This window comes from Delphinus delphis, chromosome X, assembly GCF_949987515.2.
Source record: "Delphinus delphis chromosome X, mDelDel1.2, whole genome shotgun sequence".
Classification (NCBI taxonomy): Eukaryota; Metazoa; Chordata; class Mammalia; order Artiodactyla; family Delphinidae; genus Delphinus; species Delphinus delphis.
Genome location: NC_082704.1, coordinates 443,823 through 456,586, shown reverse-complemented (window position 1 = coordinate 456,586; position 12,764 = coordinate 443,823). Strand labels below are relative to the sequence as shown.

The 12,764-nt window shown below is 42.8% G+C and overlaps 1 protein-coding gene across 1 annotated transcript; it reads left to right on the top strand.

The window, feature by feature from the left end:
• The first annotated feature begins 2,032 nt into the window (after positions 1 to 2,032).
• On the top strand, positions 2,033 to 11,864 carry SPRY3 (sprouty RTK signaling antagonist 3). The gene is made up of 2 exons (XM_060001707.1): positions 2,033 to 2,382; positions 7,911 to 11,864. Exon 2 carries the CDS (start codon positions 8,014 to 8,016, stop codon positions 8,878 to 8,880), a length of 867 nt encoding a protein of 288 aa, XP_059857690.1. The 5' UTR covers positions 2,033 to 2,382; positions 7,911 to 8,013; the 3' UTR covers positions 8,881 to 11,864.
• The last annotated feature ends 900 nt before the right edge of the window (positions 11,865 to 12,764 follow it).

Genomic DNA, 12,764 nt, shown 5'->3' with positions numbered 1-12,764 from the left:
GTATGAGAAATATCACAGTCCTGTGAAGTAGGTACTCTTGCTACCTCCAGTTTAAAGATGAAGAAACAGGATCCCGAGAGGTGAATTGATTTTCCCAAAGTCAGATAGCTCACAGATTGAGGAGAAAAAATGTGACCCCTGATCTGTTTGACCTGAATCTAGTTAGTACAGCTATTGCACTTAGCTGACATGCAACAAACACCTGTTGGATAAATGGGTGAATGAATGTATCAGTAAATCTATCCTCTTCTGCAGATGACCCTACATATTAGCTTTAATGGTTTTCATGATCTTGATAAGCTTAGGTCAGTGTTAAAAGTAAGGAAGAGGTTTGAGCTACAAAAGAGAAGAGTTTACATAGGAAAATCTCTTGACTGGAATTTCTGATTGCATAGAGATATGGTTTTGGTTAGAACTTATGTGTATATATATATATATGTACACACAAACACACAGATATGCATGTATATGTGTATGTGTATGTGAGTGTGTGTGTAACACGTACACACATACACTTCAACAGAACGGTTTGGATCACCTTTGACACACACGGACATGCACATGCAGACCCACATGCTTTCTTTTGTTTTCTTAACCCTCCTGAAAGGGTGTAAATAATAGAATGTCAGAGCTAGAAGGGACTTTAGCAATTGCCCAATCAGATGCCCTCATGTGAATGTAGAGATTGAGGCACTAGAGGGAAAGTAAATTGCAAAGGTCACACAAGGAGTTAGAGTAGATTAAGAATTTGAGTTTCCTAACTCACAGGTTGGTTTTACTTTGAACTGTCACCATTTACCATCTCAGTTTTATAGATGGGGTAACCAAAGTATCCTAAGAATGTTGATGGTCAAGCTCCTGCTACTTGTCCGTTGAAGCAGGACTTGAAATCAGATCTCTTTTATTTTAAATATGAGGCTTGTTTTCATTCAAGTGCTTCTGTCTGGATGCCCAGAAGGAAGACCTTTTCCTATTGAATTAAATAGTGGACTGAAGATAATTTCCAGAAACCTTTGTCCTTCACTTTAAGAGAAAATGGCCAAAGCTGCTTTATTTTCAGAAGGCTGGCAGTCCCAAGGAGGCTCCATGAAGGCAGGGATTTTGTCTTCCTGACTGAATCCACAATACCTAGCACAAAAGAAGGCACTCAAAAATATTTGTTGAATATATAACATACTTTCCCACGAAGGGAAAGTAATGGTCCCCCAATGGATGACGGATGGATAATCATTATTAGTGCTGAAAAAATGGGAATGACTGTGGAAGAGAGGAGGGAGAAACCGTTAAACAAAGGAGAAGCTCGGTGTCTCTTTAGCTGATTGAAGCTGCAATCACTCAGCAAGGGCTGAGTGGCTTGGTAGGACTGCGATTGGCAGAGATATTTAAATGAGGCCTCCTTAAAATTGTTACTCTCCACCCCACCCCCACTCCTCTTTAAATTCTGTTTCAGTCATTACCCAGGGACCGGATACAGAGATTCCTATGGGGAGTTCTAATGGGTCGATTCAATTTCAACGGGATGACGCCACTTAGCCAAGCATTAAGAGCTATAGCTCCGGGAAAGCAAACGAGGCGGGGGGGAGAAAGAGAGGCAGAAAGAGAGACTGTAACAAGGAGCAATAAATCCCTTCCCTCCCCTATAACCCATTCACAAGACCTCTAGAAAACGTCTACATTCACAAAACAGCTGGCTAGCTGAGCTGAACACACTGCAATCTCATCCCCCTTCCTCCCCCCACCACCGCGGCCCGCTCTCTGCAGATTATATACCAACACACCCTAAGCTATATAAATAATCACACACTAGCGGTATCTATTGCTCTGTTGAGATACCCTGTGTCTACAACTGCAGTTTCTGCTGCTTCGGTTCATCTGTCAGATTGGAGGAGGGGGGAGGAGGGAAGGGGGAGGGGAAGAGAAGGGGAAGGAAAACGCTGGAGGAGGGGAAAAAGAAGGAGGAGGAGAAGGGGGAGGAGAAAGAGGCGGAGGAGGAGGGGGAGGAGAAATAGGAGAAGGAGGAGGAGAAAGAAGAGGAGGAGGAGGAGGTGAACAACTTACCCCGCTGAGCTTTCTTTGGGGAATACGTGCATCAAGGTTTAGATCTGCATGTAAAATCCATACAAAGTATCTGCCACTACAAGTCTGACTCTCCTCCCTACCCCGTTTGTTTGTTTTTTTTTTCTTTCCCTTTTCTCTGCTGTCAGAAAGACTGAAACAGAACTATCTCTGTTTCTGGCTCCACTGCCAGTGAAGGAGTTTTCATTCAGACTTTCCGAAGAGAGGTGGAGAAACCTAAAGACTCAGGAGAAGAAGAGGTCCTTTGAGCCAGATGGGGCATTAGTTCTTCTGCTTTTCTCAGCATGGATAAGCCCTTTCTTCAAGGTAAGCTTAGAGATTAGCTCCTAAAGACCTCAGAATTCTTTCTATGAAATGCACAGATTGCCATTCATTCCAGTCATCGTGTGTGTGTGTGTGTGTGTGTGTGTGTGTGTCTGTGTGTGTGTCTGTGTGTGTTTGAGAGCGCGCGCGTGTCTGTGCACGCGCACAAGCGCAAGCGCATGGGTAGAATAAAATGAAAACCGTTTAACTGAGATTTAAATGAATCAGCTCTTGCAGAAAACTATCCGTATCGGAAATTTCTAAATCAAAGGAGAACTTCAAAATAACTCTTTTGTAGCCAAATGTCAATGCAATTTCTAGCCTGTTGACCTTTAAATGAATTTTGGTGCTTGCCTAAGCCCCTTATAGCGCAGCCTAACCACCCAAGCTGAGAACGTACGGAGAGCCCGTGCTGAGGCCAGTCTGGCTGCCCAGCGGGCATCCTGTCAGTGTACGGCTAGTCTGCTATTGGCTCACAAGTCTGGGCTGTGCATCGTTCAGATTTCATCACATCACCTTGCCCTGGGTAGAAATGGCGCAAGCTGACACGGCATAACCCCCTACTTACATTGAGTCAGAGCAATGATTTAGAAATCTCTGGATCCATGCCTGGGTGTGTGTGCACATGTCTCTGTGTGGCATATGGAAATTTTGTCAAAAGTGAGAACCTGTGAGCATGTCTAGTTAGCCAATAGACATCTGATAGGACCTAGGGCAGTGGTTCACAGTCCCTTCCATTCGTGTAATTATAGTTACCACTCGCCTCTGTATGCTGCAAACCATGTTGGATGAACAGAAAACAGACCTTGAACTCTTAGACAGAAAATCTATTTTGAAACGCAAACCATTGTTGCTTTTCTGGGTACGTTAAAACCTCACTGTAACATAATGTGCTATCACATGAGTTTGGATATACCAGGTGTTAAGTGATGTTCCCAACAAGTCAACTGCGTACATACATACAAAGAAGGCACAGGCTAGCTTTTTATCCACAAGGAAGTATTAATCTTGTTCCCTAAACCTCTAAATAAACATTTCGAAGACTTTATTGTAACACTGTATACATTTTGGCTTTTTTGTTCTGTTTTTAGGTCTCTCTAGCTGGGAAACAATCTAGTTAGTGATCTGAGTGACTTGGATTCAGAGTTGAGAAGTTGAGTTGTGAGGAAGTAAGGAACCTGAAGGAAAGGACACCAATTCTTCATGAAAGACATTTGAGGCCGAGGAACGCAACCAACAAACCCAGCATAAAAATTTAGAGCATAAGGACAAGAAGGGGATTTAAAAACCTTCCTTTCATACCCCCCTCATTTTGCAGATGAAGAAACGGGCCTGGAACAGAAGTCACTTGCCCACAGTCACACAGAACTTAAGTTTCCTGTCTCTTATAAAAGGATTTGGGGTTTAAAGAAAGATTCCTACTTCTTAAATGAACAACTAGCATTTTCTTCAGGCTTAGAAGTATGTGAATTCATTTGATATTACAATTTTTCCTTGTATTGCTCATTACTAAAACACCTATATCTTTAAAAACGCAGGCTCTTAAAACTGCAAGACTCTCTGGTTTGAAATAAACCGCTGTTGAGTCTTAATGAAACTATGAAGGTAATGAATAGGACTAGGGTAACAAAGTGACAAGTTAAGAGTTAAATGTGGTGAGAACCTGGCAGCTCCAACAAGATGTATGTGGTAGGACGGAGGCCCAGTCAGTGGCTGAGAGGTTAGTAATGTAAACTATATACAACTTGGTATTTGTAAGGGGGGGAGTGCTTTGATAGAGATGCAAATGCTCTTGCACAGAGAGGGATTTTTAGCGAGCAGACTTTGGAACAGTAGAACTAAGAAAACACATAAAGCCATAGCAGAAATGCCCCCTATGTTTGCTTTCAGTTATTCTGAGAACGAGTGTATAGAACAGCAGAGCACAGAAAAAAGCAACACACCCCAGAGCCGTTACACAGTAAGGTACAAAACAGCATTGAACCCATGGGACTAGGAGAAAACAGGAGCCAGGCTCTCCTTCTCTTCTCCCCTCTTCTTTGAAATCAAGATTGAGTCACGCTGTATCGGAAAGGATTTATCATAAAAATCAGAACACTCTTAAGGTGTTAGCATAGAAGGGCTTTAGATAGGAAAGTTTTCAACTTTAGTCTCAACATGGCAGATTTTAGGTTCCAGGGAGAAAATACATTTTTCTTTCATTAGCAAACAGCATTTCTTGAATGGATTTACCTTTCTAGTCCCTAAGTTGGCATAAGAAAAGAAATTTCTGTTTAGGTTGAACATAGCAAATTTCAGGGCTACAGAAAAACTGTTGAGAAAGCTATGAGCACCTGGCCAGAGGGACTGAGATGGGAGTGGGTTTACAATGCATCATTCATTACTGCACAGGCACTACGTGACAGAAATCACTAGATCCCATCAACGTGCAGCCAAGACTTGTAATCACCTCGGCTCCTATTTAATAATATATGATATGTATATTCTCTCTCTCACTTAATAGAATATGGAATTCACCAGCAGCACAGTCAGTTTCTTAACTGTTGCTGCTCACAATGAATGGCCCTTTAATGAGTGGATTTCTGAATCATAAACGTGCTTGCAGTAGTAGTTTTTCGTCTAATCTATGTGCTGCAGCAGTCTCTTGTCTATTTGTTTCTCAACTTTTTTTCCCCTCTTACCTTCCCCTACAGTATCTATTTCAGTTCATCCTGTTAGCCAGATCGGAGTCAGCACATCCGGAATGGCAAACAATTTATTGTCATTCAATCCTGTTTTATCCTACTCAACACCCTGATTTTACCCAGGTCCTACTGCCCACCGTATTGCAGATCTTCCACAGTCCATTCTAGTAAAGATTTTACAGGGCAGGAAGAAACCTTCTGAGTTCATCCTGTTAATCCCCTTACCTGTAAGCAAAACAGTAGTACTTCATCATCCCAGACTGATGCCCAAAGCCTCATTTAATCATCCAAGCATCTCAACTCTTCAGTCTTGCAGCACTCTAATCAATATCCAAATACACCTTCTCAACCTAAACACCATATACCCTTCTGCTGCCAAGACAGGATCCCCTCGTGCCTCTGAGTTATTTGTATTATGACCTAGATTCCTCCAAGCATAGCTTTCAACCTTCTGGGCAAGTCCCTGAGATATCTAGTGACATCCTTGGGATCCCATATGATTATCTCCTGTAACATTAAGACCTAGTATGCCTTCCTTTGAGTCCTTGAGCTTTTGAATTTCCAGTCTGTTTGAATCTAATTTCCTTTGGGAAATCAGTGAGTCTAAAATGCATCTAGCATGTACGTTATTGTTTTTACAGTGTAAATGACTTGAAGAGCCCCACACATTATTTATCTGATCAATGGGGAATAAATTCATTTCTTATAAAATTATCAAAAGATTCTTCCCAATCCAAAGCTCCTACATCCACATACCCTGCAAGCCAGCTGAACAATGTGTCCTTGTTTATTTGGGTGTCCAGATGAAAACTACCTGTTTCTTTCTAATGCTGGGACTATGAGTCTTAACAAAGATACAGCAAAGGTGGAGGTGTAAGGCTTCAGGGGATTGTGAGTCCAAGTAGATAAAAGAGACAAACATGTTGCTTTTGAATGCCCAAGTAAACAAGGGCATGTTGCCCAGTTTACCCTCAAGGGCTGAAGATGTAGAAGGTATGGACGAAGAGAATTATTTTGTCAAATTGTTTAGGTATGTAATTACAGACCATAATAGGGAAGAGTCCCTCAAAATCACCTAGTCCATTCCTATAATTATATAGATACCGGAACTGAGGCCCAAACAAAGTAAGTGATTTGCCAAAGGTTACATGTCTGAGTCTTAGAATCTCCATAGTCTTTATCTGCGTTCTCTTGTGCTGCATTAAATGACACTGAAACAAGTAGCTAAAAAGTGAAATCATAGTCAAACTGGTTCTTTGATGTGATGCGCCAGAAAAGTTATTTTTAACTAAATTAAATCTTCTTTTCAAAAAATGAACAGATGTAAATTCAACTAAATAAGTTTGCATGGGGATATAGCCTCGAAAGGCAATGAGTCTGATCATATTATTAGCCACTGAGTCCTTTATGAACTACGTCTTTTTTTTTTTTCTTGCTATTGAACTTGGGGCACATTTCAGTGTCATGTTTGCTTGCTTATGGAAATCTAATCAAGCACTATCCTCTTTCACTTGTTCCTTTCTATTACTCATTCAAGCTTTCCATCCCATACAGTAGTGTGAGTAATCGATCTATTTTGAGGAGGCCTGAAGTCTGATGGATTTCAAATATACACTTTATTCATGCTAGTGTTTCCTAGGTCCTAATGCCCCCATGGTGACTCTTAGATTTTTGTTTAACTTTCCTTAGGCACACCTCTTTCGGCCGTTCAGTCTTCCAGGTGGTGCAATACAGTAATCTACTGCTGGAAAAATATTTTCCTCATGGTCACCGTTATCAGTACTAGGCTCAATCAAATGCTTCAGGGAATGACCACCGAGCGCTTCCTGATTGTGGTACGATGAAGGCACAAGCATATATTTTCTAGATATTCAACTTGTCTGAAATTTGGTATAAAAACTGCTGCTCGTTAAGAAAGCCAGTTTATTGTCTAAGGTAAAGACAGAGAAAAGCAGTCCAAGCAGATTCTGCCTCATAAACCCCATCAATATAGACTTGACTTAGGGCGGTAAAGAGTACAATTATAGGTGATACTTGAAATAATTCAGGGCTCATCTTCTGTGGTTCCCCCATCCCCAGGTTATTCCTATGTATACAAAAGTTTGATTCTGAAGCCATGCTGCCATTTAGAAAGAATTACCTCCTCAGTAAGTTAAAGCAGCTTATAAACTGAGGAGAACAGCAAGATGATTAGTCTTGACTTTCTTACGCCCTTGGGAAGCCTTTTCTCCTATTATTCTACAGATAGCCTAATTTCTGCCATCTGTGTCTCTGCTATTACTGCAACTTGCTTGCTTGCCTGTATTCATTGAATCAAGCTTGTCCTTTATCATCTGTTTATTTATGCTTATAAATTTCACTGAAAGGAAACTTTTGCTTGAGAATATATATATACATATATATATACACACATATATGTATATGTATATATGCAACTTCTCATGGAAGGCTTTTGGGCTTTCTCTTTTACATCAGTGTTGCTTTAGGAAGTGACCTCTGCATTTGAAATTAGGTTCCATTTTTATAAGAACTTTGATGCTGAAGGCCTAGATTTCTTGGTTAGCAGAGCTCTGAATGAGCGAAATGCTCCTGTGACCCTAGCCGTATGATGGGCTACTACAGGAATCCGTAATCAGATCTTTGCTCCCAACGTGCTTTATAGTCCGGATGAGATAACCAGACTTGCCTGTAAAGAAGTAGGTGAGGTCAGTTACAGAATAGAGGAGTAACATGAAGACTAAAGTGATTTAAGGTAGGGGTGGTGATGGGGCCCGAGGTTTGTTGGTTCCCTGCAAAGTACTCATGCCTGTGTGTTCTCATTCATTGTTTCTATTCCCTCTCTCCTAGGATTTTCTGATGCGCCCTAAGATCCGTGTAACTACAAGGGCTCTTTATCACCACAAGTGCCACCCTGACCCAAAACCACTCAGAACTCAAGAATCAAGGCAAAATGGATGCCGCAGTGACAGATGATTTCCAACAAATCCTGCCTATTGAACAGCTGCGCTCTACTCACGCGAGCAATGATTATGTGGACCGTCCTCCAGTCCCCTGTAAACAGGCCCTCTCCAGCCCTTCCCTTATCGTGCAGACCCACAAATCTGATTGGTCCCTGGCTACCATGCCTACTGCTCTCCCACGCAGTCTCAGCCAGTGCCATCAATTGCAGCCCTTGCCTCAGCATCTGAGCCAATCTAGCATTGCCAGCTCAATGTCCCATAGCACCACTGCCTCTGATCAAAGGCTCTTGGCCAGCATTACGCCCTCACCTTCAGGCCAGTCCATCATCCGAACCCAGCCTGGAACAGGAGCCCACCCAAAGGCTGATGGTGCTCTGAAGGGAGAAGCTGAGCAATCTGCCGTGCACCCCAGTGAGCACCTCTTCATCTGCGAGGAGTGTGGGCGGTGCAAATGTGTCCTCTGTACGGCAGCTCGCCCTCTCCCCTCCTTCTGGCTGTGCAACCAGCGTTGCCTTTGCTCCGCTGAGAGCCTCCTCGATTATGGCACTTGTCTCTGCTGTGTTAAGGGCCTCTTCTACCACTGTTCTACTGATGATGAAGACAACTGCGCTGACGAGCCCTGCTCCTGTGGGCCTGGCTCTTGCTTCGTCCGCTGGGCAGCCATGAGCCTCATCTCCCTCTTCTTACCCTGCCTGTGCTGCTACCCGCCTACCCGTGGATGCCTCCATCTGTGCCAGCAGGGCTATGATAGTCTTAGGCGACCAGGCTGCCGCTGTAAAAGGCACACCAACACTGTGTGCAGAAAAATCTCTTCTGGTAGCGCGCCCTTCCCCAAGGCCCAGGAGAAGTCTGTATGACCTTCCCACAAGAGGGATCCAGTGCTTTCTCCTTCTAGGCCCCATCAATAAAGCATAGGCCTCATCTTTGAAGAAGGGGAGGAGGAGAAAAGTAGCCAAGCCAAAGTTAGGGCTCACCAATTTCGTTCCTGCAGTGTCAGGGGAATGGTCAAGTACATCCTGGTGCAGGATGCCTTGCTCTTTCTCACAGTATCTATCCCACTCCGCCTCAGTCTTTTTACACCCACCATCTCAGCCCTTATGGCTGTCATGGCATATTCAGGTGATATATAAGCATGAGATTTGGACACTGAGGGCTGACAGAGCCAGCAACGTGGAGGTTTAGGGGCTCCCCAACGTAGTACCTCTCGATGCAGGCTCTGAGTGTCACTCTGCTTTCCACAGTGCCTTTGGAAGCTTTCTTCTTAGATGGTTTTCACAGGTCCACGTGGAACAGTGTTCAGTATTCCAGGGAATCTGACCCCTTCTCCGTCCACCGCCCCTCTGGTCTTCAGTCTTTTTCTCATTTTCTCCTCTTCTTGCATCACTCTGTTCTGTTCTCATTCCCACTCCATTCTCACCCTCTCTACTTTTACTTTTCCTCGCTTTTCTTTCTCTCTCTCTGCTTTCTTCTCCTTCCCTCCCTTTCTCTCAGACTAATCCTTTCTCTGCCTGTATTTCTGTCTTGTTTGAGCTAATCTTTGTCTCCTTCTACCTGTCCCTCTTTCTCTCTCTAACACGTCAAAAAGTGCTGTTTTTCCGTAGGTGTTTCCTTTGACGCCAAACTTTGCTGTTATACTATTTACTAATTTTTATTGAGGGAAATTGATTACTGTAATGAACTTATCACTAGCAATAGTGTGTGTGCACTCATAACCACACTCGCCAGTTTATGAGCATATGAGGCAAACTTATCTTACATTTCCAGGTTTAATTAGTTGAAGTTTTACTCCCGTTCCCAATAATCAACTTACAGTACTGACAGATTCCACTAGCATGCTGAGTAGGATAGTAAATCAGGATGCTCATAACTTTGTATGTCTGACCCAAGTGCCAAAGGCAGACGTGCTTTATAGCTAAATGAACAAAGCAAAGGATATTACAGAGGTCTGTTCTCTCTTAGAAGCTAACTGCCCTGAGACTGCATGGCTCAGGCCTTAATAATGGACATAAAAAGTCATAAAACTTTAGAGCTGGAAGGATCTTAACTGTTAATCTAGTTCAATGCCCTTATTTTACAGATGGGAAAACTGAGGCCTGGAAATAGGAAGGGATCTGCCCAAGGCTACACACTGAGTTAATAGAGTTGGGCCTGGCATACAGGTCTTGTGACTCTTGGTGCAGTATTCTCTATTAACAATGACAGAAAGCCATTCCCATTCAATTTTCAGGAATCATGCCAAGCTAGTGTGGTGGTCTTTATGTGGGGCACAGTGGGTAGCTAACTTTCAGGTGTCAAGGCTGCCCCCAGTGGACATCACCTTTGGCTCTGTCACCTTGTAGAAGCTCAAGTGTGCAAAAGAAAAGCTTAAGGAAGCCCTAATCAAGCTGTGTCTTCGCCATTGCACCTACCCTTTGCCACACACTGTGCTTGCTCCTGGCCTTGTCTGCAGTGGCAGTTGCCTGAGAACCTAAATTTCAGCAACAGTGGAAAACTGAGATGAAAGATGTATAATGCAGAGAACTGACTTCTCTCTTACGAAATACCAAGAGCTTGTGCTGTGAATCCCCTTCAATGGGAAAAGGCTGCAGTGGTGATAGCAGGCTCCCAAGGACTGCTGCTGAAAGATGCAACAATTAGATACAGTTTCCCTCTGTAAGTGAATCCAAAATTCACTACAGAATTCAAAGATTGAGGGCACTTGCTTGAAATCAAGGTGCTCCGACTTAGTTTAAGACTTCCAGACTCTAGCTTTATAGATCATCATCTCTTTTAAAGTGTGCATGGGTATGTATTACAGGGTGGAAAGGTGGGGAGACATGTACAGTCATACACAGGGGGAAGAAGAAGGGAACATCCACGTCCCCTCGTCGGCTATATACTATAGGAATACGTGCCACTCAGTCTTTGTTGGTTCTGAATCTCCCTGAAGTGTACTGACATTTGGGCTGCAGAGACCCTCACCTTCCCTTTCACCTCCTCTTCTAGAATTGCTTTGCTCTATTTTTGTATATATAAATATGTCATGATGATTATTAATAATGTTAATGATATCGCTGCAAATGGTGCCACATGCAAGGTTTGGCTTCTTGGAACATTTATAACCCGAACCAGTACCTGCCACCTCTCATGTTGCTTTCAAGTCCTTCCATTTAAGTAACTTCTTTTTACCTTACAAGTCTGCCTGACTGACCTTTGAACTTAGCCACCCCTAAAAGCTGTGCCCGGTTTTCTGGGTCAAGCTGGATGGTGATGAGTAGCAACACACACTTCTCTTCGCTTCTGCCTGAAATTTGCTTAAAGCTGAGATAAGTAAGGATTCTGACACTAGTGCATTGTTCCTGGAGCTAAAGTTATTCTATGGATGTTTGCTGATTAGTTTCAGGACCCAAAACAACACAAGTCCCTCCTCCTTGATAGCTCCTTCATATCTCAATCCTGCAGTCCTTACTCAGGCAAATTGCGCACTGCCAGAGGCTCTGGGCTCTGCCCTGGGCTCTGCCACACACCCAAAGGAGCTCTTCTCAGTGTATTTCTAAATGGCCTTACACTTGGTAGAAGAAACTGAACGGTTACGCCAATGCAGTTGCAGTCTGCAATCTGCTGAGTCGGGGCTCTCATTTGTGTCCAAGTTGGCCTGATACGGACTGCATCCGGTTTACGTATAGGTGGGTCCTGTTGGGGTATGCGCACAGACATGTGAGTGTGCATATATATCCCCTCTGTGAGATAGATATATATATATATATTTACATATATATATGTAAATATATATCCACACATCTCTATATATTTTAATGTATTGCACATGTATATTTAAAATATATATGAAAGAACTCTAAATCCTGCAGAGAGGCTCTGTTTTCATTATTTTTCTACTTTGTGTCATGTACTGTATAAACAAGAATATTTAGAGGATGTTTCCTGCTTAGCATTTTTTTGCAGTTAAATCATCTGTTACCCCCTAAATCTACCGCTTTCCACATATTGGTCCCTTGCTACATTTCATATGGCTTTAGCCAAAAGTTTGTTGTTGTTGTTGTTCCAGCCCATCTTTCCTCATCACAACAGCTATAATAAATGTAGTGAGCACTTACATAGTGCTTACTATGTGCTAAGCACTATTTTAAGCACATCACCTATATTAGCTCATTTAATCCTCACGGCAACTCTGCAATGTATGCACTATTATGATTGCCATGTTACAAATGAGAAAACCGAAGTACAGAGGGGCTAAGTGACTTGTCAAAGGTAACAAAGCTTGTAAATGCTGGAACTAAGATTTGAACCTAGGCTGTGTGACTCCAGAGTCCATGGTCCAGAGTCAGGTATAGAAGTCCAGAGCATAATATAAACCCCTGCGGTATAACAAGCCTCAAACGGTGAACGGTTCTGTCCCTAACTCCAGTCCACCTGCAGCCTGAGAGTTGAAACAAACATGCTACTATGTTAGGAGTGAAGCAATAGTTACAGACATCATATTATTAGCTGTCTTGCTTCCCAAGATGGTGGCATTACACACTTCTCCACTTTTCCCTTTGAAAACATGTTTGCAGCCAGTTACCGTTTCTCAATCAGCTTATGGTATGGAGCCAGCAGAGAAATTTTTTTACTTTGCCAGAGAGGGTAAGAGTTTACTTGGCCTTCTCTTTAAGGGCCCAGGAAATCTAATTCAATTTCTTTCTGAAGAAAGTAGAACTAAATCTATGTTTGGCACTTGAGATTGGTTGGAGCTGTTAACATT